Genomic DNA, 26,699 nt, shown 5'->3' with positions numbered 1-26,699 from the left:
CTGAACTGATTATCCTCAGGCAGTATATAGGGAGGTGTTTTTTGCAATGCTGAGATAGTGGTTTTATTGAACTATATTGCATTTTTAGTAGTCATTTGAGAGAGGGTTATTAAAGCACAGCATTGTACATTAAGAACATTACTCCAGTGTGAAGGAGATGAGGATTATGAGAAAGAGAAGAGACCATGGACTCCTTAGAGTTTTGTTTCTATTTTTTATTTCCGTCATCCAAAGACTGGGAACCTATTCTATTTAAATAATTCTTAGCTCTTTCTGAATGCACTTGTTTTGAATCCCAGAAAGCAGTGGTCCATCCACAAGTCTGCAGCTATGCCCTTGTGTAACACAGTCTGTAAATGTTTGACAGAAAATATGCTGCAGCAAGACTGGGGTCTTGGAAACCCGGGTAGAACCTAGCAGAAAAGCTATCTTTTGGTATTTCAGTCATCCCAGCTGCCATCTGCCCATCCAGTCCCTAGAGATGGTGAGCTTACATGTGCTTTTAACACACGTGTGCGCGAGTCAGAGCTGCATTCAGCTTTCACCAAAATGCTGCGAAATATGAACATGCATAACATAATGCCAATTTGCTAAGGATGCATCATGAAACTTCCTGTCTGTAAAATTAGACCACGCACAGTCTGATTCTCTTGTGATCTCCGTATGAAAGGGACCTGCAGGCTGCAGAACTGAGGGTTAGGACCTTAGGGAAGTGTCACTTAGAGCTTCAATTAAACTTGGGAAGCAGCAAGCAGAATAGGACGTGCTAATTAGAGAGCGTATCCCCAGAAGAGGATTTGGGATGATTGCTGAAGCATCCAGAGAAGAGACCTTCATCCTGCTTGAAGTACAGAGTGCTAAGTGGCTCTCTTCTGCCTCGGCTTGGACGAAACACAAGGAACTGGAGGTTAAACAAAATGTTACGGAAGCTACTGTGTTTTCCTCTAATCCTTCCTGTCCCTCAGCCTGATGTCCGGTTTTCTTTTGTTTCCCTGCTAACACCGTAGTTGATCTTTCCAGCTAAGATAGGTGAATGGCGAGTCCTGTTTGCTTTTGGGTGCTTTTGTTTGTAGTTCTGTGCGCTGGTCCCACGTCTCGCGTCTTGTCCTCACTAACTCAAAGCCCAGAAGTTCCTGTCAGTCTGTTTTCATGTGCCTTGTCTCCTGTGGAGTCTTTGCAAGCCTGACATTTGGTTCATGAAAGATTTTTTCATGTTGTAAACACTGGCCGCCTCTTTGGTGAAAAATTAGAAAACAGGCTTTCTTCCAAAAGAATACTTAAAAGATTTCTAAACCTCCCTACCTTCCCTCCCGGATTTGTCATTGTGTCATTGCTATTCTCTGGATTTCTCATCCTCTGAAGATCTGACAAGTCTTTACTTGCCCATACAGATATATAACAACCAAGAAAATACCATTAACTGAGAGAAAGCTAAAATACTATGCTACCTCTCCAAGAAAAAAAAAAAAAAAGAATTAGGAACATGGGAACACTCGAAATTGTAGTTAGAAAAGCTTCATCATTAGAGATCATTTTGTGCTTGCAATTTATAATGATTCACTATCCAGAGGTGGCATCATTATTACTAGGGGGGAAATATCCCTGCAAGAGCAGCACAGCACTAAGCAGTCTCCTAAATTACAGAGTGGAGCTCCAAGAGGCAGTTCAGACAAATAAAACCATGTCATAGAGCACAGGATTCTTTAGTGTATGTGAAGGCTGCAGGAAATTGCTTTTTGCAAGGGAGCCAAACCAGCCTTGGAAGGTATTGTTTGTGAGCAGTGTTGCATTCAGGCATTTTAGGAGGCAAACAAGTAACTGGAGATTAGGAGCGGGCGAGACTAGCTGCCCGCTGCCCACGCTCCCCGCGTGCTGGGAGGTGAGACGCGTCCAGCCTGCGAGTTTTCGTGGCAGGTAACAGGTCTGCTTTTCAATCGCCTCGGTGGCTCAGGGTCTCAGCTATGTAACCTCAGATTGGACTGTATACATCTTAATCTTAACACTTATTTACAGGAAAACAGAGATCGTTTATTTCTTACTTGATTCACTGAAACAATCTCCTTTCAATTCGGAGCCCGATGGCTGCTTTCCACGTCGGCGGGTAACCTCCCAGTTACCTCCCTTTGGGTTCTGGCACCGCAGGCACCCGAACGTGTCCAAGACAATCTTCCTACCCAGGTGGAGCTCCTTGGAGCCAGGAGCCTCCTCCACAGCACTGGAAATCCTACCGTAAATGACTGCTTTGCTTTGTTCCCGTTGCAAATTTCAGTTTAGGACTTCAAATATGCCAGTTTTCAGGATTTACGAACCAGCTGCAAGACTAAGATACTTAGCGGGTGTTTTGTGTTGAGCATAGTTCTAATTTGTATCATTGCTTGGCTGTACATTATGCTTTTAAACATGGTATTTTGGGTGCTTTGTTTCTGTCTCTATCTGCAGCCAGAGATTTCACCGCCTACAGTTGTTCCTAAAGAAACTGTGTTTTATAAAGTGTTCTGACACTATTTCTGAGAACTTTGCCTTCGCTATTTTTATGCACAACACAGTGGAGTCGGTCTTAGTCTGACTAGACCACACTCTTAAAAGACAGGGGGAGGACTGCATTATTTTTGGATTCACGCTGTACGAGATGATACGAAGGGTTTTGCACTTCTGTGATGTTCATCCCATTGATCAGCAGACGCACCCGGGATTTCCTGCAGACCTTTAATTATATTCATTTCAATGTAATTCTGGTGTCTGAATTTGGAGGCTCACTTTTCTGTTTGATGATAGGCATTTCTTGTTAGAAATTGGTATATGGCAAATATCTGCACACAAATACTGATATTTAGCTGGGAAGCTGGTCCTTCAGACTCCGGCCCTGGGCTGTCATCTAGAAGCCCTTCGAAACAGAAGTTACCTCCTCTTAGCGGCTTTCCAGGGCAGGCTGGAGCCTGGCTGGGTCATTTATGCTCTGCTGTAGTAAAGCTGCAATGACGAGAATGTTTTAAATGTTCGAAGCAGAAGTACAACTTTTATTTTATGTTGTTTTTTCTATATGGTTACGCTGTACGGCTCAAATGTACTTTGTCTCGTACCGCTTTTAGGACACCAATAAATCTCAAGTGCCTCCTGCTGCAAATACCAGGCTGAGGCTGGTTTAAACACTTTGGAGCATTGTAATCTGAGCAAACGTGAGTTCGTGAGCATGCATGGCTGTTGGTACAACAAGATATCCTTCTTTATTTTGTGTCTAGGAAACGGAGCTTTTCTAAATCTTTGAAAATTATGATCTTATAGCATTCTTATAATTTAATTTAGTGTTCCAGGGAGTCCTAATTTTTGTATGCTGCTGGAGTGTAACTGCCATAATAAAGGACAATTTTTGAGGTGATAAAATGCAGTAGGAATGTCATTAAATATGGAGCTAAGCTGTGACACAATAGAATTAAGCATTAATGAATAACATACTAGAAATAGTAGTCTTCTGTATCAGTTTGTCTTCTGTTTTTTGGTTATGATGAGGTCTAACATGAAAAAATGAGGCAATAAACAAGTTTAGCAAAAATCAAATTTTTAAAATGATTCAGTAGAATCTTTCCGTATAGAAAGTTTCTAAGTTAGGGCTGCTGCGTATCCACAAGGGTTGTTCCCCTTGGATAAATTGTTGCAGTTCTATGTTTTAATGTAATTTTATTATTGGGGCAGATCTTATTTTTACAATTGAATTATGATACTATGGAGACTTAATTTAAATTCTAGCCTATCTGCACACCAGTGCAGTTGTAAACTTATTTTACTGGCATATGCAAGAACATCATAACTCTTGGTACCTAGTGTAGTAACTGCTTCTAGTAAAGAAACAAACGCCTGGCAAAGAGCCTCATCAGAACTTTGGTTGTGGACTTATGGGCCCAGCTGCCATTTCTGGATTTATTATTTTTTTCCCTTTAAATGTGATAATTCAACGCTCCTGAATATTTCATTTTATGGAGCTGTATATATTCTGGGTGGAGCTGTGGATAAGTTAGACCAGCAAATGCTGGTCTAACCCAAGTGGGTTTCTCTGAATATGTCTGGGTATATTTTAATTGTCAGGGTCAGAGTAAATTAATTTCTTTCCGTTTGTGGCTGGACAGACTGGGTCAGAGAATGCTGTGTAGTCAGGATTTATTTTCCAAGCTTGGTTCATTGTGAATTTACACGTTTGGGAATGGCACTGGCAATTTTCCTAGATTAGACTACTGCAATTCTTCTTATTTCCTGCACGAGGCTGATAGCAAACGAACCCAGTAAAGTGGACATTGGGGGGGTTACTCTGTTTGTGATATAAAACAATAAAAGAGGATTCCTACCCATGGCAGGAGATCTCTGAAATCCTTACCCACACGCCAGCGCACACCTCACAACCGGAGCAAGCCCATCAGTCACGTATTGACTTCTCACTGATTGCTCTTTGAAGATTTTGTGGCTTTCATGTCAGCTGTGTGAATAACTCTTTCACTGGTGAGGAGTTTGACGGCAAGCAAGCTGGCGGGGCTGGTTGTATTTCAAGAATATGTAATAATCTTTATCACTCCCGTTCCCGTAGGATGTAATTCCGCTTTTTCAGGAAACATCCGCAATTGTGGTATGAAAGTCTGCTCACAGGGACAATACTGATTGGGTCATTTAAGCACTACTCAGGGACAAAACTCAGTCTTCAGTATTATTGCCTCTGGTTTCCTTTTCTTCTATAGAATATATGAGGTTTAGAGGTAAAATTCATTGGAGCTAATAAATTGTATATGCAGGGTATATAACTATATGCCAAAGCCCACCAGTGATAGACATAATAGTACAAAAAAGAAAGAAAAAGACAAAAATACTGTATGCCTTCAATATTTATCTTCCTCCTCTTCCAATGAATTCCTCTCCTTGGGACACGCGGGCTCTCCTGCCCGTGGGCCTGGTTTCGCAGGGCTCTCGGCGCGGGGCTGCACAGGGCCACCACAGGGACCATGTGGGTGCCCTGGCAGGTGTTTTTCTTGGGGGGTCAGAACCTCTTTTTGTTGTTTAGATTTAAAAATCTGGGTGCAAGCTGTAATTAAACTGACCGTTCCCTGCCTGTCCGATTGGCCGCCCGTACAGTCCCGGTGCTCAGGAGCAGCAATGTGAGCTGCGGCGCAGGAGCGGTGGCTGCAGGCTCCGGGTCGCTTTGGTGAAGCTGAGCAAGTGTCAGACCTTGTGCCTGCCCTGGGAGCGTGGTGAATGCACAGGGGAAGGCCCTGTGAAAGCAATCAGCTGCTCGCTTCCCGCAGCAACCCGTGCGAGCCCGCTGCTGCGCCTGCCTCTCCCCCTCCACGAGGCGTCCAGCAGGCAGCTCGCAGCAGCTGCTGATTTTAAAGGAACGTATTAATCGGTTTAATTGAGAGTTCCTTTTAATAATTAGAAACTGCAAACATAACTTTCTGAAGCAGTGTTTTCGGTATTACGGAGAGTGAGTCCCCCAAAAAGAGAGCCTCTGTAGCGAAATCATCTGAAAAAGTGTTAAATTGTCTCTTTTGCTACCTGATAATCCAATTAAGGGGTGATAAGAAAAATAGCTCTTGGAGAATTTCAGGGAAGCAGAATAATGTACTTAGTGTTGTACCAGAATCAAAATACCGCGTAATCATGGGTATCCATGGATACTGAAGCAACACTTTGATTACTAGATACATCCATTACCCTTAAATACCAGAGTTAGGTGTTTAATGCCCCGAACAATTTAATGCATGACTGCTTGAACTTGCACAGAGAATTCTCCTGAGGTTTTGCCTTTCAGAGGCACAGCATATAACCTGTCAGCGGGCGAATGAAGGCAGCTATGATATTTTTAAGTCTCTGTCTTCTTCCAAGTCCCTGTATGCTTTGCAGCTGCTGCCACGCAGATGGCTCAGCTCGCCCGCCTGTCCTCGAGCTGCCTGGGAACTGGAGCATTAAGCGATACAGCCCAACCTCTGCCCCACGTCTATGCCATCCGAGTGGGATTCCCGTGAAATAAGTCATACGACAGCATTTTACAGTGCTGGAGCCGCCGGGACTCGCTCTGCACCAAACGGATGGGCACCACGCTGCCTCTCTGCAGCACCAGAGCTTTTAGCACAGCAGGATGAGCACGACGGTTATTTAATGTCACAGGATACATCACAAGGCTGAGGCCACAATTTCTCCACTGGAGTTTCGAATTCTCCATTAGCTTTATAGAGCAAGAAGGGAACCCTAGGGAAAAGCCTGCCCTGCGCAGAGGCCGCAGTGGGCACCGAGGGCGGAGGGGCGCACGCCACCAGCCCGGCTTTCTGCTCTCTGTCGCATGGAAGGATGTGGTCCTCCTTCCTAGTGCTGGCGGTGACAACTATATATATAAATATAAATAAATGCAAAAGGGAGGAGGTAAAATAGATGTTTAGAAAGTGCTTTGATATTGAGCCTTGAGGGTATGGTCTGTTGACGATGATTTTATAGCAGGGGCTGCAGGGACTTCTCGAGGTGGGCTGAGCAGGCAGCACGACGTGCGGGTTTTGGTGCCTGGTGGGCCAGGCGAGGCGCCTGCGCTTGGCCCTGCACCACTGGGTGCCTCTGTGTTGTGAAAACGCTGTGCATACGACTCAAGAAGCTGAGGACTGGAAAAGTGTGAGGAGAAACTTTTCCTTTTTATCTTTTGCAGCGATTACCCTGTTTTTGTTATTTGATCTTTTTATTCTTTTCTCTGCTTTTTTTGTACTCACAAAATGTCTTATGGCAGAGTTCAAAAATCAACTTCCTTGAATGCCTCAATACACGTTTTCATGGCAAAGCATTTTTTGAGGATACTTGTGAAGAAGAGTCTCACACGTGTATTCTGTACGAAAGGGGAAGAAGAAGAAAGCTGGCATCTGATGCAGGCAGGGAAAGAATGGTCTTAGTTCGTTGTTCCTGGCGGCAGCTGAACAAAGCGAATCTTTCCTCTAAGCCATTCTACTTAGCCATGCTAAGTAAAAGCAGGAAACCAAAAAGCGGATCTCATATCATCTGACCTGTTGCACAACAGGTCATTTTTGATTTACCTTTGTTACCCTGCCCATCCTGCTTTATTTGCGAGACCCAAACTTCTGGTAACCATCACTTAGCGTTAGCACTTTGCTTCTGTTCCTAAAGGAATAACATCTGCCTGCAAAAAAAAGACAGAAAAATGGAGGTGAATACTAATTTGGGAGGGAAGTCGGATTTCATGCTCCCTAAATGTTTTTGTGAACTGGGACTTGGCTCATCCTGCACCTCTGTCAGGCAGGAGCTGGGAGGAAGATGAGGGCCGTACCGCGTCGCGTCCCGCCGAGCTCCATAGCCGGGGGTGCAGCGCCCCGGAGGAGAGCTCAGGTCCCTCTCGTCCCGCAGAGGGATTTGCTCCCGTGTGAGTTGGCCTCGGTCTCTTTGGGGCACTGTCCTTTATGGCTGAATGTCGGGATCATCTACTTCGGCTGAGGGTGGTGTAGGTCCTGAGGGGGCCGTGGGTAGGGAGGGAGGGTGAGCCATCGGCACAGCCTCCCTGGCGAAGGAGGAGAGGCACGTCTCAGGGTGCTTTAGTTGGAAGGTGGGAGGAGGAAACTAGAATCCTCATGTGAATGTAACTCATCGTCTGCTTCCTATTATGAGGCCATAATGATGACTCCTTCCCTTTTAGATTAAATGAAGTTTTTTGTTGTTGTTTTAGGAAAAATGAATTGCTCTTAATTTTAATGAAACAAACTGAAGAGAGGAAAGAAGTTCGATCCATTAATTTTCCTTTTCAGTCTGGCAGGTATTTGTATATCCTTAATTGCCAACATCCTGAGCAACATCTTCAGATAAATTGCCCCTGTATCCAGCATCACTTAGTTAATTAAAGATCCTCCAGAAGCGTATAAGAAAGCAGTGGCCATTAGGAGGATCAACATGAAACTGAAGAAGGTTCCCTTTGCCCAGAGATTGTCTAGAAATGTCATTTTTTCAGACAGAAACTGTGCTAAAGTAAGTCTTGTTAGTGAATTCATGAAGTTCAGGAGAGTCTTTTGCTGAAAAAAAGATTTGGGGGAAAAAAATCATGCAAAAAGTCTCTGAGTAAGGTCTCCATTTACTAGTACTGCTCTTGGGAGCCTGTTGGAGGGGGCACGTCCCTTCCACAGAGACCCAGCCCCCTCCCTGTGCCCCCACTGCAGCTCGGCGCAGCATCCCGGGATGGTTCTCCACGGCCCAGGGAGCTCCTTCAGCCGCCGGGGGGCAGGGGCCCAACTGCACTTGCATTTTGTTTGTTTGCCAAAGAAAAAAATCTGGAGGCGCTGTTAATTTCAGTTGAAATGTTAGCCTTTCTGTGTTTTCAAAGAGTGCTGCCAGTGGCTCGTAGCGTGGGGAATTTTAATGCCTGGAACAATCCAAAACAATTGGGTCACTTTGCCAAAGTGGCACAAACCACTGGGAAAACTAGAAGCTAGGAAACCAAATAATTTCAAGTCATTGTTTGAGGAAATGGTTGGCCTTGTTTTCTTGTCCTTTTCATGGATTATTGCGCGTTTTCATGGCTTACTTGTTGGACAAAGGCGCATCTGGAAAGGCCGAACCTACTGGGTCTGCTCCTGGTATTCTGTTCCCGGATTTGATGTTATTAGGAAAACATATGCTGGCAGCAGGAAAAGATGGCAAAGATGCCACTGTTAGACTTCCATACATGGCCTAGGAGAGAAAAGACATTGTTTCAAGAGTAGACTGGTAGAGAACTGACTGCCTCAGTTGTTGCTGTGACCACATTTATTTATTGCTGTGAATTTCTAAAACTCCATCTCTCAAGGAGTTAAACATTTCTCCCTTTTGCTTTACCACTCCCGTCTTCCCAACAGAAGCATTCTGACTCTCACCATTACAGAGGAAATCTAAGAACTTGGTTATAAAAACCTCAAATCCACCAATTTCAGGAACTCAAAAATTTCTTGAGTAAAGAGGATTTTTCTCCTCTGATTAGGTTATGCTGCTTTTCCCAAGATCATTGCAGGTTTTCAGACAAATAAATAACTAAATAATTGGAAAGGGCACTAACAGAATAATCACTGCTCACTCCTTCAACTGACTTGTCCATACTCTATCCAAATATCCAAACCAAGATATCACTCCTAGCAAAGACTACGGTCTCTTTTAGATAACAGTGGAATTGACTATCCATTTATACAACTTTCCCAACTGTACAGAAAAGCAGAAACACTTTTCTGAAGTTCATTTTGCACAAGTGTTGTGCCTGGCTGTTGAAGCCATGGAGCGTACGGCGGGCACCAGCCCCTCGCCTTGCCTTCCTTGGCACGCGCTGCCTCCGAGGAGCACAGCTGCGTGTTTTGGGGAGGAGCAGAGCTGTTCCGTGTGTTTGGGTCAGCTTGTTGGCCACCACCATGGCAGGCTTTTGGGGATGCAATCAGCCAGATTCAGTCCTGGGTTTCCTAACTCTGTCTTTCACTGGTTTTTAACCATCTCTGGAGAGAAAAAAATAAAAAAAAAATACATTTGTTAGCTGGAGCTGTTCTCCAAGCATCAAAGGAAGAAGGAATTATGCTTCTTAAAGGTTTCCGTGAAGTTTTCCATTTTGGCAATGTCATTAGTGCTGGAAAGAATCAAAGTCTTAGTGATCCAGCTGCTTGCTCGTGCGCATAGCCAGAGGGACCACGACGGAGCCGAGGGAGCGCTGCCTTTCTCCCTCCCAGCATGATGGGGGAGCGGGCACCAGCTGCCTGCCCTGCACCTCTGTGTGCTGGGCTTGCACAACTGCTGAATGCTCTCTCATGAATCTGTAGTTCAAATCCCTTTTATGCATTTCCAGTGTCCATTATCTTTATGGTGGCCTTGCCTTTGGTAGCAGAGTGCCGCTTACCTGCTCTCGTCGCTTGCCGGACAGATTCCTGCAGCACCGTGCACCCACGGGGCTCCTCGTGCCGGCTGCGGGGTGCAGTGGTGGTGTGGCTGCCGGAGCTGCAGGGTACCGGCAATTGCCAGAGCAGTTTGTAGCTGCTGGGAGCATTCATGGCTCTCCAGTCCATCAGGGGTAATATTTTACTGCGGAAATCCTATGACAAAATCCTTAATTTGCAACTCTCAGATTTTTACTGCGTAATTCCCTTGGAGGTTTTTACTTCAGGAGCACTGTGAATTAACTTGACAACTTAAATAATTGTGCACATGTGTTTCCTGTTGTAATAAGAATGCAAGACGAGAATGTGAAAGTTAAACTTACTCTGTATGTGTCATTTGGACAATATACCCTAAATTCCTTGGGCAGCTGTTACTGCAAAGGAAAGAAAAATGGCACATGCCTCTGCCTGCCATGAGATCCTCCGCAGAGGTCGAAGCGCTCTCGAACAAGCTCGTCAGCCCAGCTGTAAACAGATGGGATGTGAGCGGAGCAGAGCTGGTGGCTGGCGGCTCACCCGCTCCTGCAGCAGGAGCTTGTGCTCGGGTGCCAGTGCTGCCCAGTTAGGCCTGAGCAGAGCAAAGCAAGTAAAGACAGTAATGCGTCTTGACCCGCGCAGTGACTGGGAGCACGTATTAGTCAATTTGTAAAAATGCCACTTTCCTGGAAGAGGCACTAGCAATTGAAAATCAAAATATCCATCAACATGTCTGAATTGTATCGTTTGGGTCTTGATCATCTTGCATCCTACTCTCTGCCTTTTTCATTTGCCCGTGCTGTGCTTTGTACTGCTCACCGTGCTGGCATGCTAAAAAGGAATCTGTTACCTGCCTGCACCAGCGGACGGCAGAGAAACTAAGAGCCGACTTGCCCAAGGCAGTGAAAAAACCTCTGTGATGCAAAAAAGACCTGAAATCATCCTTCCGAAATTCGAGCATCCTTTCTCCATCCTGGATCCCCTGTTCTTTGAAACCACGTGGAAATCCCATGCTCTCAAGTTGGATGTTGCATTGGAGGGCTTTTTTCCTCACTATTGAGCCTGGCCGCAGCTGTCTCTGTCCAAAGATGCTCAGTTCAGCTGTAATCATTATCAACTATAATGAGATTTTTGGCTTCTCCATCCAGGCAGTAGAGATCGCATGACCCACACAAGAGGTGTAATTATTGTCAGGATGGGTTGCTGAGCTAGCAGGCCTGCCAACTATTTCAGTCCTCTTTTCATGCACCTAAATCATGTAGGTGGCAATTACTTAATATTAGATACTGTTTCTTTCTTTTTTTTTTATAGTAGTTTTATAACCACAGTGTTTATAATCACATGGTCTAGATTCTGTTTCCTTTTTTCTTTGCCCCTTGGATATAACGGTTCTGCAATGAAGGTAGGCTCTTAGCAGCAACGTACCGCTGCTGTGGGCTCCTGGTTGCAGCCCCCATCGCTGCTGGCGGCTCTCCCCCCCCGGCGCCCACACGCCTCGTGTGTGTGCAGCCTCGTGTCTGGGGAAAAGAAACTGTAAGCATTCCTTTCTCCTGTTTTTAAAAGCTCTTACTTACTGGCACTGCACTTTGGAATCCGAAGTTGGGGAATGTTGTTCCGCGCGCCTGTCTGTGGGTGTCTGTTCTTTGGAGCTGTGCCTCTGGTCCTCTTGTAAGAGCTCACTTTTTCTGAATGAAAGCAATGGAGAGCTATGAGGGATTGCCAAGGATCTCCACGGTACCTTTAGAGGTGTCTAAATAACAGTTGCATCCAGCATGCAAAAGCCCTTTGGTCTCGTCACTACAAAATAAATCCTCTCCTGCTCTGCTGTGTCAAAGCTGGACCCTCTGGAAAGGACACCATGGCAGGAATGCATTAATTTCCGTCTGACAAATCCTTTTTTTTTTTTTTTTCCCCCCTCTATGAATTCTCCGAAGTTCCTAAGTCTTATTTAAGAAGAGAAATGACAGTCCCTTGTGGGAGATTGGAAGTACCTTGGCTCGATGCGATGGAGAGCCTGGGAGGGCCCTTTCCCTCAGCAGCTGATAATTTTAAATTCTCCTTAGGCGTGATGCCCGAAGGGAGAGGCTTTTCACTGGGAGAAGGAAAAGGACGGAGCCCGGTCCTGCCCTGGACACGGTGCACAGACACAGCGACTGCTCCCTGCCTCCCTCCTGCTGTCCGGGCACTGCTGTGGCCCCGCTGCTGGAGCGGGAGTCTCGGGCTCAAAGGCAGAGCTGCCGGGGGTCCGCCTTTAACCAAGGCGTAACCCGTGCCAAAGGGGGCAATTTGGGAAAGCTGGATAACTGCTCCTGAAGCTCGGTTGGTTTCATCTAATTTTGACTAGGGAAAATAACAGGAAAGAGGATTTTAAAAGTGTTTAGGCTTTTGGAACTTCCTAGCAATTAGAGTTTCTCTCCTCATTTTCAAATGAAGTTTCTGTTTAGAAATCGGTATTCTTTTCTTTTCCAGAAAAAATCAGGTTATGATAAATTTAAGTTGTAATAACTGTAGAACAGAAACAAACCATGTGTGAGTCAGTGAAAAACTTAAAGGTTATTTTCTGTTTTATCTTTTCTCAACCTTTTCTTTTTTACAATTTATTTTCTTCCCACTGGAAACAATCTTTTTTCCCCGGAGTTTTTGGATCACCTAGTACCAAGAGACCTGGCTTGACTGCAGTCAGCCTCTGTGTCTCAACTTCTCCACTTCTGAAATAAGAAAAATGAGCCTGACCTTCTTTATAAAGCACTCAGAGATCGCAGATGAGATGTAATATAGCAGAGCCATATTTTGCAACTCTAAAACCATGTATTTGCAAATGCTCAGTGGTTTTCCTCTAGGTGTTTTTATGTCAGCTTTGCCATGTTATAAGACAATTATGGTATTTTCTGGCAGAATGTATGCAAGCAGGATGTGCTGATGGTAGAAGAGCTTTCTCCTCTAGAATCCCGTCCTATAGAACAGCTTCTCTATTTCTTCATTTAGCTGTTCTTTTAAATCTGGATTTTAAAGTGTATCAGTAAATATCTGCTCTGTCCTCCTGTCTTTTAAGTAATTCATCCCCACTTACGATTCTTACTATGTACCTCTAATGCTTTATTAATTAACACACTGTGCAGTATGCTGAGGAAGTTGTTATCTAGGATGCCAGTAAAGATGAAAGAGTTTATTGCCGAGAAACAAAACAGTAAAGGCAGAAGTGTGATTTCATCTGCTTACAGTGACAAGGAGAATGTCACTGGAGTTGTGATTTTTTTATATATGTTAATTTTAATTTTTCTCCAACCATGCTAAATAACAGTAATTTGTGAAATGTGTTAAAACTATTACCTTGATATGGATGTGGTTATCACTATTATTGTGTTGTTACTATTTTTTTCAATACTATCTGTGCATTTATGAGAAGTCCAATTCACAGACACGTAGTTTATCTTGAGATCACAATTGCCTGGGCAGCTCCATCCCATTTGATAATGGACATTTTCAAAGAGAAAGGATTTTCATGACCAGTCTTTCCTTGTGCCAATATTTCAACTAATTTGTCGTTCCTATTTCAAACAAGTTGTTTCAGCAGAAGCATTTTCACTTAATATCCTTTAACTTGCAAAATCAGAGTCCCTGCTCTGCACCAAGATAGTTTGTCTAATACCTTGTAAACACCACTTGCCTTTGAGCCTGGGTTGTTGTTGTTGTTTAATTGTTTTAAGTTGTTCATGTTTGTTGTTGGGGTTTTGTTGCTTTTTTCCCCTTGCTGTCTCGTTTATTGGTTTATTACTCTGTGTTGTTATTTTCACAGCCCTGTTCAATCCATGACCCTGCTCAGGTGTGCTTACTGCGTATATCTTAAGGAACAAGTCTATGTCCCACCCAGATAATACCAAATTGTAGCAATACCTCAGGATACCTGATGTGAAGATTAAATTCCACATGAAGGCAGCAGTCAGAGAGTTTTTCTTCCTTCCAGGCTCCCCTTTCAGTCCACATGTGTCTCCGCTGCCTTTCCTGTGTTCTCCGTTGACTGAGCCCTTTTCTTCTTTCTTCGGCAGGTGGGCTCTGCATTGCTCAGTCCCTGAAAATCCCCCAGGATCGCAAGGACAAGACCATCGACTTTGATAAGATTATCAAGCAGCTCCTAGAAACTCCCAATGCCAGGGCCATCGTTATTTTTGCCAATGATGAGGACATAAAGTAAGGATGATGAGGGAACTAATTCATTTGATAGATGTGCAGAAATGAGAAAGCAAGAACACAAATAATGAAGGGGGAATGTCTGTTGGTAAGAGCCGTGTGGGGATGTGGTGTGGACGCTTTGTAGGGCAACTCCGGAGTCGTGACTGTTGCTGCCCTGGCTCTTGTGGCACCCCAGGCCACATATTGCTGCACTGGGGAGAAGGGAGTGATGATCCGAAAAGAATGAAGGTCTGAAAGCTTTTCTTGTCGTAGGATTATGCATGCATTTGATGGCAGACCTGACCTTACCTCTCAAACAGAAGATGCTCTTCTCTCCAAGCTCATACTACTATGTATTATTAACTCACAGTGTATTTTCTGGCAAATGATGGTTACTAGTGACAAAATGGCTTGGATGCTTAAGGTTAAACCACATAATTCAGGTACCATTTGCCCTTAAAATAATATAAAGAATATTTTAGAAGCGTGACTCTTATTTTTCACTTGAGAATTTTAAATCAGCTTGAAATTTTGATGGCAATGTCAGGTGCTGAGAGGCTCAGTTATACAAAGAGGCAGAAAGAAATTGGGATGAGGTTTCAGTGAAGTCAATGGCAAAACATTTAAGTTGTAGTAAAATTGTGATTTCATTCTTAGGATATAGGGTGAATTAAAAGAAGGGTTTAATCAGTGCTGCATGGATTGTGACACAATGTGTTGTGAAATTTCTGAGCTCTGTTGGTTACAGGAATACGTTATTTCTGTTCATTCTGCAATTGCCACACACTATTTTTACCAAGCAATCGTGTTCAAATTAAATTAACTTGTGAACAAAATGTTCTTTTCCACAGGCAGATCCTCGCAGCCGCCAAGAGGGCAGATCAAGTCGGGCACTTTCTGTGGGTGGGCTCGGACACGTGGGGCTCCAAAGTGAGCCCCCTGCTGCAGCAGGAGGACGTTGCTGAGGGAGCCATCACCATCCTGCCCAAGCGAGCGACCATTGAGGGTGAGCACTCTCTTCTGATTGACTTTTTCTCACAGCTTCTCACCCGTTCTTTTTTTGTTTCCTGAAAATCTTGTGGTACAAAATTGATTGCCTATATTTTTTCTTGTGGATAAATATGTATAGGCATGGTAGTATCGAAAGAGTATAAAACACATTGAGCCAGTCTTTATCCCCTGAAATTTTCCTGAATGTTTGTGTTGCTCGTCCAAAAACTATATGCTATTTCCACAACCAAAAAGTGACCAGTAGCTATCTATATCACCAAAAAAGATGTAAACCAAAATGATCTTAACATATCATGTATGTATTCAGGAAGGGAAAATCTATTGCAATTACATATCACCTCTGAAGCACTGGGTAAGTTTTCTACTGAAGAAGTAAAAATTCAGTCGATTGTCTGATTCTTCCATACTATATACTATCCCCTTTGTAGAGATGCTCAGCTATCCACATGACTTCCTCTGGGCAAACCAAACATGCTGATTAGAGTCCATGTTCTCTTTAACATGAAAAGTTCTTTATAGAAGGGACACTGGGCAAAGAGAACTAACTCCTCTGTTGTGCCAGGCAGGGTCTCCAAAGAGCCCTTGAATGTGTTGCATGCATTGAAATGGGCTCTGGTGTCTTCAGTCACAGGGAAACCAAATATTTGCATTCATTTTTACTGTGTCTACTCTACCACCTCATTAGTTATTCTTCTCAGATCTATAATATTAAATTTTTAAACCCTGGAGGCATTTTCACATGTTACTTCTCCATAAATACGTAAAGTTGATAGACAATGAAGTGTTCTGTTTCTTAAAAACAGGATATTTTAATAATCTTTTCATATTGTTTGTATTCATCCCTGAGGGTTTCTGACAGAGAAACTAAAAGTCTACCAACAGTACACAGAAATAAAAACTTTCCAAGTTTTTTTTATTTAAAAATATTTTGCTCCTACATTATACATTAAGCCTATTGGACATAATGGGGTTGGCTTTTGGAAACAAGTGGCAATAACAAAGGGGCAGGGTTCATGTACAGAAAGTCAGTTAGGTAACAGCTACAAATATCAGCACAGTTAATGAATCTGCAAAATGCACGTTCATCCAGCCTGCGGATAGCTTATTCACGGATTATATTAGCCTATTGCCTAAAAGTTGGCTTGTTGCATTCTGCACTTGTAGTCACACAGACTGCATGATTACTAGAGTGTGTGAGGCGTAAATTATATTTTGCCTATATATATAATTGCACTCATTCTTCAAGAGCTCCTACCATACCAGCAGTTACATATTTTGAGGTCCATAAGTTGCACGTTATTTGCCAGAAAGGACGAAAACACTCAGGCAAAAATAGGTACTGTACTTGGCATTAAGGGAGAGGCAGAGCAAAGTGTCCTAGAATAGCAGTTCCAATGTCAATAGCAAATGTTTCCTGCATGCTCTGTGACCACTCATAAAGGTTCAGGCTTGTACTTACCTTTTTCAATCCCGTTCATCCATCCCTAATTACCATCTGTATTTGCCATCTGCTTAGCCCTGTAAGGAGGAAGAGTAAAAGGCTGGTTAAGAGCACAGAGCAAAGTCCCACCCTCCTGTACCGTAATTCTCATACTGTCCTTCTCAATAATCCTCAAACCTATCCCATTAAGTGTTGCTCTCTGTGTGAAGCAGTTTTCCAGAACTCAACATCTCTCCTTTCGAACCAATTCCATTTCTGTTTCATCCAGTGAGAAGCATCCATTGGAATCTGTTACTTATAGGAAGTAAGTAATCCTTAGGTGTTAGCACTTCTTTGCTTAGTGAGGCTGTTATCCGTACGGATTGTCTGTCTTTCTTGCATTTATGCTGCTGTATGTTGTTTTGCTTTTCTTTCTGTTGTTGTAGTAATTTCATTTGGCTATGAATCCAAGAGAACTGGAAACAGACATTTTAATGTTATTCTTTTATCATCCAGCAATGAACATCTGCTTCCTAAAATTTAGTAATGGATTTCTTTGAATGAATACATAAAATAAATGAAATAAGAAGCTTTGATTTCCCCTATAAATTGATGGAAACAAACTAAATTAGCAGAATGGAACTCAATTTGCCCTAAAGGAAGATATCTTGAGCAGTATCCCAGCCTAGCAGGCTCCTTTTTCCATAGTGGTGTGCAGCAGTGCTGCCGCCAGCCCCTGCGGCTCACCGGCTCCAAGGCAAGGCACCACTCAAGTGCCAGCCTCGTTCCCACTGGGGCTGGTGAGAGCTTCTATACTAAGGATGAATAAAGGGGTTGTCCTTGTTTTACTCCTCAAGAGAATTATCCTTTTGCTTCTTCCTTTTGTGTTAAATAGGATTTGTAATATGTTAGAAACAGACGCCTAACAAACAAAGGGAAGTACTGCAGCTTTCCTTCCTAGAGAACACCAAAACTTAATATTAAATAGGTGATGCTGCTAGCCTCTTCTTATGCTTCATAGAAAAATGCAAGGCTAATAGGGCAGGAAAAGCTAAATTGCATTGAAAATTAATGTGCCAGCATGTTAAATTGTATATGGTGCACTTTGGATTATCAGATTTTTGACATCTGTAAAGTTATTGGCCACATAAGTCATAAACTGAAATGGTCATTTTGCAGAAAAAGATGTTTTTTGAGTAGCACTTCTCCAGCCATGACTCTTTGATGCAAATCACAGATGTGAAATGCAGGTATGTTGGCGCATTTACACCTACCTACACATGTGCCATTTGAAGTTCCTGCTTTCCATAAGAGTGGGTATACCCCAGAAGCATCCAGCTCTGCAGTTTGACACACACACTTTCTTGTAGCATCAGGCTCCAGACATGCAGTTATTTGTCTTGATGCTTGATGTCACTTGTGGGACAAAATTTTCTTTGCCATAGTCCCATGGGGTGACTTAGGAAATCATTACATCAACTTAATTCATTCCTCTTAAGTCAGTCTTAATATAGCCCAATTGTGTGTGATGTAATTATGCTGAAAGGATAAAGTTGCATCTTATTTGCATAATTGCAGTAGACAGTGAGCCAGAGGAAGTGCAAACTTAAATAGTAATCACTTTGTAGAAACTTGTGTTTGAAACTAGCTCCCCAGCCAACTTCAACCAAGTATCAACTAGGTTGAAAGGCTTTCCAAGGTATTCAGGTTAAAAAGCAGAGTGTACGTGCTTTTGGAACAACTGTTGCAGGTGAATATTATATCTTGGTTATTGTTACTTTGAACTCTTCCCCCCAAAAAAACGTTTAATGGTGTGTCCTTGTGCTCACATATTACTAAAACATCAGCCCAATCCAGAAGCTCAGCATACGCTCAGAGGAAGGAGCACAGCATGTTGCATTGCAGTAGTGCAAGTAGCAGTGCTTGTGTTTCTGAGAGTTTGCAGCCATCCTTCTTGCTCGAATAGTCTTTTTCTAGAGTATCGCCTTGTAACATTTCTGTGGAAAGGTGTAATGTAAGCACAGACCAAATATTAGTGTTGGAATGTGAGAAAAAATAGCTTAAACAAAAGACGTTTTTTCTCACTAAAATTTGGATGGGATGTGTTATTATTATGTTCATTTTACAATGATACAGAAATGATGAACATCTGTGGCTCTGCATGCATCTGACATTCGATAAAACAACAACACAACAGAAAAAAAAATCTGCAGAACATCTTTCTTCAAAAAGCATTTGGTGCAGTTTTACCTACTGCCGCTTTGTTCCTCAGAAACCCGCATTCTTCTGCACTCAGCTGAACGGAGGTGTAAGTGTTGCACATGGGGGAGATTCCTCTATCAGTTGGCGCTGAAGGACAGAAAGGGTGCCCTGCTAATCTCAGGAAGGGCGCAATACCACAAAGAGGAGAAACTGTGAGCTACAGGAAGAGTTTGGGCAGCAAAAGCTGGCTATTTTGAAGCAATGTTGCAATCAGGATAATGGTGAAAACGGGAGATGTTGAGGCAGGTATAACAATCCCCCAAAATTTCAAGTGCTACAGGGAAAGTGGAAGCACAGTGGAAAATGAGACGAAAGGCTGAGATTTCAAGAAACAAGTGTTTTGTTCTCACAGTTCAGCTGAGCTACTTGCTTTCAGAATAGCAAATTATCGTATTGGTTTTCTTCTCTCTAGGCAGTGATGGTCTAAGAGAAAGTTGTTCATTTTTCCCATTTTTCATTCAAAGTCCCAGAAGCATTTTTGACCATTCAAACCAGCAAGGAGCAAGCAATGGAAACACTCCCTGCATTCCCGCAGATCGCACATCATCAGTGGAGTTCTCCAAGTGATGAACTGCAACCCTATTTCTTTGTAGATGTAAATGAACTTCTTCTACGCAAATCTTTTTTAATCACAAAGTGACCTTTCGGTATTCTGCTGCCACTTTACTTCTTCATTTTTCAGCAAATGTAATAAACTTCAGAGCATTTCCTCTTCTTGTTATCACCGCTATACCAAAATCTAATTATACTTTTTAACTGCCTGGGGTAGCTGCCTTTATTACGCCGCATACGTATATATGAGAGATATCTGGATGACCCTCTGATTAAAGATGATAATACTACTGGTCCAGACATCAATTAAAGTTCTCCCTAGCAGGCAGCTTCAAAGTCAGGAGTTCCTAAATTCTGTCCCTGGAGCAAAAGTAGTTCTTTCTGGCAGTGATAAGAAAGTATCTGCGCCATGAGGGAAGGAAAAGCCTCATCCTTTTGGAGTAGATTTGTGCAGTATTTGCTGAATTAAATACGGAAAGCTTTTAGATAATGCATCCACAGACAGCAATTTAAGTCCTAGGACTCGACTAATGAAGATGGTCTTGGAGTGCGGAATGATGGTCTTTCTTCTCCTCCCTTTTTTCTTTCTCATCTTTTCTTCAAGCCAGAGCAATATCCACATTTCAGATTTTGAATTTGCTTCTGTCAATCTTTAATACCTATCAAGATTAAAACTGGCTCATTAGAGCTCTTGAGGAGTATGGCAGTGGAGAGCAGGCAGAACAAGTATAACATGAAAATTTGGGATCTTGGTTCAACATTTGGAAGTTATTTCTGTGGCTATATATATGTATATAATGTTAATTATTTTGGAAGTCTAGCAAAATTATTTGCCCGCAGTGAAAAAATATCCTTTATGGTTTCAGGTGAGAATTTGATGAAACTTAACAATGAGATTCAACTAGATTTAAGGCAAAAGATTCAGTTCCAGCAAGCTGGAACTGCGAGCAAGATGTGCTGAAGGTTTGCAGTCTCATGAAATGCTCATCTAACAGGTTAATGGATGGCTCAAATTCAGCACAAGAAAGTGCATAGCTATTTAAAAAAACACAAGTATTGCAAATGCTGTAAATCAACATAACTGTCCTTGAATTTTTCAGTTGCTTGTCTTCCGAATAGATAGTGAACCATGGTTTTAATGGTTTTGTTTTTATTTCCAGCAGGAGCTGGTTTCCTTTTTTTTTTTTTTTTGGGGGGTGGGGGGGGGGGGGGGACAGGATTATACCTGGGGGAGAAAAAATAAAAATAGGATGAAATCATCTCTCACTGTTTAGTGGCTTTCAATTATTTTACCTTCACATCCCCAGTCTAGCAAAATAAGAGAGCTCAAGGTTCATTTTCCTGTGTTACAGACAGTATTAAGTTTTATCCAGCATTAATAAATATGGGCCCGATATTCTTTACCTAGCTGCCTTTACCCCATATGCTTGTGTGGGAGAGATGTGCTTGCTTTGTGCAGTGTTTATTCAACTCCTCTCTGAACAGTGCAGAAAACTGTCCTCTTACTTCTCATAAGTGTTTGTAAAATAATCAGGTTTTGATTTTTTTTCCTGCTTGGTACAGAGCCTTTTACAGCACTCCGTTCTCAAGCTTTTTCTCTGTGCCCCTGGGGCAGAGCTCTCAGGAGGGTGAGGGAGATGGCGAGCCCCGGCCTTGGGGGTTTGCTCCATCCATGCGGGGCCGCCTGTGCGGGGGGATTTCTGCGGGCTCCGCGGGGCAGACGCCATGAGCTGGAAAAGCCAGGAGGAAACGGGGACACAAATCGTAAGGGACAAGTCATAAGAGGAGTAGCATGGACTGTCTCTCCTTAATTTACTCTTCCCGTTGCCTCCCCTGCATTTTCCTCCCCTGGTCTGTTCTACTTTCTGTGCAGCTGGAAAGCCTCAGGGACTGGGTCTCCCTTGGTGCCTCGGGGCTGGCGGCTCGAGAGCAGCAGAGTGACTCCGTTTTGGCCACGTTTGTTTATTTGCATTTCTTACTTGTGAGTAAATTGCATTTACCAGCTTTGGAATTAAAATGCTAGGGGTGCTGTGTGTTCGTATTAATTGACTAAGCAAATACAGAGACGTGTCATCTGTTAAGGTAAGTTTCTTTCTTCACCCAGTACACTTTATCACAAAGATACTTTCAAGTGGTACTTATAACCCTCCTAGAAAACCTCTTAGCTGGCCAAGTGCAGCTGAAGGAAGAATTTGCCTTTTGTTCTTCTATATCAATCACACAGTGTTTTTAAAGTCATTTGGTCCGCAAACTTGTTGAGAGTGCATCTTTCCCAGCGCTAATGAAGCCATTAATTGAATTTAAATTAGCACCGTGGTTACCTGGGAGTCCAAGCCACATGCAGCTGTGAAGAGTTTATTGCATATCGATTCGCGCGTGTTGGGAAAGTCACTCGAGGAGGTAAGATCAGCTTTGATTCCTCCCAGCTAAGAGCTGAGTCTCGTTGCCTGTTGCCCATGTACGCACTGACCCGTGGCGCAGGGTGCGGCGTGCCAGGACAGACGGCTGGACGGACGCGTGCCACGGGCTGGGCTGAGCGCTGCTCGAGTGAGCACCCTTCAGCCAGGATGCTCTGTACGCCGGGCGTCACACCGCGCGTTTCTTGTCCGCTCCTTCGTGGTCTGCCACTTTGAAGCTCCACTATAAAAGGAGGGATGCAATTAAACATTGGCTTACATCCCGTCGGAGGGCGATGGCCAGGCTCCTGGGATGGGTAGGTGAGGTGCTGCCGCGGGTCAGCCAGGCAGGGCTTGCTCCCTGGCTGTAGGCAGGAATTGTGCATTCACTGTGCAGGAGCAGTAGCACTGCAGTGCTCAACTTTGAAGGGTTGAAATGAAGGCCCTGGGGAGAAGTTTGTCAGGTTCAAAGAGACAGTAGCTTAAGGGCAGCATTTTTTGTTAATATTCAGATATAGAAAAGAAACGGTTTCTATAAAGTTTCAAATTAAATTTTTTTTTTGCAGTTTCCTTTTAAATTAAGGAAGCTTTCTTCTGTGAAGGTATCTTTTTTTCTCTCTTTTGTTTCATGTTCCCTATAAGTGCTAGTCACTGAGAAATATGGCCTCAGCAGCAGTCTTTGTGCTGCTGCAGTCTCAAAGGAAGAGCCCCGTGGCCCTCCAAACCCATGCTCCCTTAAGGGAATGTGTTTGAAAAAACCATGTTCTGTTGCAAGTCAAAATGTAAACTTCTACGCCATCTTAGTGCAATATTTTGCTAAAGTCTGGCTGTTGGGTGCTGGTCAGTGATCGAGGCTCGTTTTGGTTTTCTGAGGCAGTTTGAAGTTGGGACCAGCCACTGCTTGGTGCAGGACACAGCTCACAACCACATCAGCACCAGCAAGACATTTCATCTCAGAGTTTGGTGCAGCACCCTTTCAAAGGGTGTTGCTGCTTCACAGTAAAGGTCTAATTGGACTGTAAAGAACTGCCATGCAATAAAGATTTGGGGACCTTCTCTTTGGCCCCTTGCAATGAGCTTAACTGCCTGCCTAGCCTACAGCAGACCTGAGCTGCTGATAATCAGGGCCCTTCTGTACCCGTGCCAGCTGTTACTCATCCTGGGGATGTGCGTGCCTCTGCCTCTATTTCTGTATTTTGTGCATTCCTCCCAGGGCTTATGTTGGCATTTTCCCTTTGATGTTCGTGTTTAACTGTTATTTCAGGACACTGGAGATTGTGTGGGTGGTTGTGCTGAGAGATGTGCACACACACCAGAGCGGCTGACACTGTGAGAAGACATGACTGGTAGGATAAAACCGCTTAGCTGTGATCACTGTTCAGATCCGCAGTCAGTGGTCGTCATTTTGAAGTAACCTGAACTGCATCTCCTGGAGACCAGTTTTCCTCTCACTGACCTGACACTGAAGCTGCCTGTGGGACACATCTGGGCAGAATATTTCCACCCAGAAAGCAAGAATTTTGTTTTCAGGAAGCCTGATGTCGTCGTATGCCAGCCCCTGATGTGCATGTGCTCTGCCAGGGACCTCCTAGCGTCCCTCGGAGGGGCTGCTCTGCACGGCAGGCATTCGGGGGGCTTTGCTGTTAGGGAGGTCTCCCGGGGAAGTGCTTCACCCTCCGCACAGCCGACAGCCGCGGGCTGCTTCCCAGCAGCTTTGCAAGGAAGCAGAGCCAAGGGCAGCTGAGGCTGGCAACCCAGGCCTCCATCCTTGTGCGGGGCGTTCAGCAGCACGGGGGCAGCACACAGCCAGCACACAAAGGTGGCAAATGCCTGCTTCCTGCCCCTCTGCTCCCCCAGTGTATCATTAGGAAATCCTAGTGTTTCCTAGTCTTGCTAGTCCTTACTTCTGTGCAGAGTTTCAAGACTCATTTGTTTGATAGGAATTCATTTTCTGTCTGATAGTAAAACTGGCAGGATTTCCAGGATCTATAACACATATAGAAAGACTTAGTAGCCAGAAGTTCCTCTCTTTCTTTGTCCCTGGGGAAGGCTGTTAGGTAATGCCAAAAGGTAAAGAGCAATCCTGAAGGTGTGCAAAAGGCTTTTCTCATGATCTAAAAGCAAATCTCATGATCTGAAAGCTCGGCAAGGATTCGGTAGGCATCGCTCCCTGTCAGTCGCTGCGGGAAGAGGTCTCCTTTCGTATGCAGTGAAGTTCTCTGGGTCTGGCAATGAGCGATGCTCAATTAGACCTTTTTTATTGGCACTTGATTTGCAGGGAGGAAGAATCCCAGCATGGCTTGGCTGAGCCATTTGAAAGCACTTCAGAAACACTGAAGTACCTCTGGCTGATCTGAATTTTCAGGAGCACCTTTCTGCGGCGGCACGCTGCGGGGGTGGCCGAGCTCGGGGATCTCACCGGACCCGACACGAGCGAGCTCCTCCTGGGCTGCTGAAGCAGAGCTGGCTCACGGGGAAGTCTAAAGAGGGATGTTCTACTCTGTCATTCTCTTTAGGCACAGAAACCCAAGTCAAGAAAAGATTTTACCACCTTCTCCCACTCCCTTCGAGCAGTACTGGCACCAACACCACGCCACGCACAGCGCTCGTGTTGTGTTTGCCTCTGTGACTCAGTAAAGCCAATGCAGGGAGCTGGGATGGTGCCACAGCAGCGTGCGAGGAGCACGAGCCTCATTGCTGCAACAGAGGAGCAGGAAAGGTTAACACTTGTTTCTACTTCACAGGAAATATATTAGAGTATTCATTTCGCCATTCATATTTAACGTATTTTTCAAGTAAAGAAAGAATAGCAAGGGCTTTCTGAAATAAACTGTTTCTGTTTTAGGTAAAAATAGCCACGAATGTTCCCAAGTATCTAGTTTCAAAAATACCATTCTGCAGGAGGGCTGGGAACTACAGGCTGTTCTTAATGGAACAGAGCATTTTTCATCCCTGATGTACTGCCTTGGCAGAGTGGGAGGGAGTTTAATATAGTATGTAGCATTTCCAGTGCAGCGCCTGGTGGACTGCCCATCGGTGTTGCAGAACAGGCAATCAGGAGCGACACTTGTTTGATCGGTAGGACCGGTTGTTTCTCTTCGTGTTTGTTCCCACGTGTGATGAATTTGGGCTCAAGAAATAGCTCTGAGTGAGGACTTCGGGATTAGGCCCATGGACCTGGGTGACTTTATTTTCCCTCAAAATTATTGCAGTGTTTTAATTTAGGAAGCTTCAGACACAGAAATTGGGGGCAGCGCAACACAGAATACAAATACAATCTGCTCATGCCATAAGGTGATGGGAGAAATAAAAGGTTCAGTCATCAGTCTTTTCTACAAGGGTTATTTTTTGCAACAAGAAATTAAAATAACATTAATACATTAGAAACTAAAACGAAAGAAACAAATCCCTCTGCCATCTGCTAAGCAAACAGCAGCGCAGCCCGGCGGAGGAGCGTCTGTGCAGGGAGGGGAAGCAGCGGCGGGGGAGAGCTCCCGCCCTGCCTGGCACCAGGCGAGAGGGGTGCCTGGGGGAGCTGGGACGCACTGAGCATCCCCTGCCAGTGGGATGCCCTGCGTTCAGCAGGCTTGTTTTGGTGTTCGTTGGGCCCCGTTTCATTGCATCAGCCTGTGCTGTTCGTGCCTTTTTGCTGCCTGGCAGGTACGAGGGCAAGCGTGTGCTCAGCACTCCTCGCATCTGCTCCCTTAGCAAACTGCACGTGTTTTACCTGAAGTGTCTGTTAAATTCTCACGGGTAATTCACTTGCATATTACATCCTCTCCCAGGATAACTTGGAGTCTAGTATATGTACGGTAACACATTATTTCTATTCTGCTAAGTTTAGATTCATATTTAACATTTCTTTATCTTTTGTTATCAGCTGTTCCATTATCCTTTACAAATGGTAATAAGTATAAACCTGTTTAATATTTCTTTTCCTCTTTGGGTTCAGTTCTTCCTCTCTTTGAAAGATATTGGAAGCAAAAGTTCCTAAATTCTCACAAGAAATTTTTTTCCTATGCCATTTCTGACTCCGTAACTACAGCCCAAAGCGATTCTCTCTGTAGGCCACTTAAAATTAGTCTCTGCCATGTTCTATGACTCAATTATTGTTGCTCTTTATTAGCAAGACTGAAAAGAAATACTACTTCACAATCTCTCAAGCAAAGCAAAAATAAAAAAGTTTGAGCCTTTTATTAGAGTAAAATGCAAATATGGCATTCATGTTTGCAAGTGACAAATAAATCTGCTCAGATTATATATTAAAAATATATTCACTGTACATCTTACATGGTTATTAGCATCTGTCCTTTCCTGCATGAGCAGATATTTGCTGCCGTCCTGGTTCTTGCTGTGGGGATCTGGAGCATCCTGGAAAAGACCTCTGGGGGCTGCAGCTCCGCTGCGGCTGGGGCTCTGCGCACAGACCCCGGCTGATGTGAGCAGTGTGCTCGGGAAGCAGGCTGAGCTCTGCTGGGCGAGATGGGCTCAGACAGAAAGATAAAAGTGCTAATTTTGGGAAGTGGACGGAGGTCCGAAAGGTGGTTTCTTTTTGTTTGGTTGGTTGTTCTTTTTTCCTTCTGGTTTGCGTTGGCAGTGCTTGAATGAGTATAGGCTTTTGAAAGTAATAGTTTAGGAAATAATACACATAATTTCCCTAAAGACAATACAGTGAATGCTAAAGTGCTCACTTCGCTCATGCGGGGTTTGCAGATCTGCTTTGGGACTGTTTTCATTTTGTTGGCTGTGTGATAGCACTCCAATATCCAAACGAAATGGAAAATTATTTAGAAAAAAAAAAATCTGTGTGATTACATCTTCTGGCTTTTAGAATAACAAAACTAGAGTCAGTACATGAATGATCTCCTCCTGGTAGGGACAGGTCTTGATCTCCTGGTAAGGAAAGATAAATACAGACATTTTGTTTCACAGTTGAAATATAACTATAGGATGGTGAACTGTGTGTTTGCAAGTACAGGTGTTCATTCCTCTGTGCACTTTAAGGTC

General features: G+C 43.9%; 1 protein-coding gene across 7 annotated transcripts in view; it reads left to right on the top strand.

Moving 5' to 3' along the window:
- GRM7 (glutamate metabotropic receptor 7) overlaps positions 1-26,699 on the top strand; it is a 268,824-nt gene that overhangs the window by 130,412 nt on the left and 111,713 nt on the right. For all 7 annotated transcript variants that reach the window (XM_048070519.2, XM_048070497.2, XM_067002826.1 and 4 more), the window contains exons 3-4: positions 13,928-14,069; positions 14,903-15,057. In XM_048070519.2, the coding sequence (XP_047926476.2) occupies positions 13,928-14,069; positions 14,903-15,057 (297 nt within the window). The remainder of the gene's footprint in view (positions 1-13,927; positions 14,070-14,902; positions 15,058-26,699) is intronic.

This window comes from Anser cygnoides, chromosome 10 (genome assembly GCF_040182565.1).
Source record: "Anser cygnoides isolate HZ-2024a breed goose chromosome 10, Taihu_goose_T2T_genome, whole genome shotgun sequence".
Taxonomy (NCBI): domain Eukaryota; kingdom Metazoa; phylum Chordata; class Aves; order Anseriformes; family Anatidae; genus Anser; species Anser cygnoides.
This window is presented reverse-complemented; position numbering and strand designations above follow the sequence as displayed.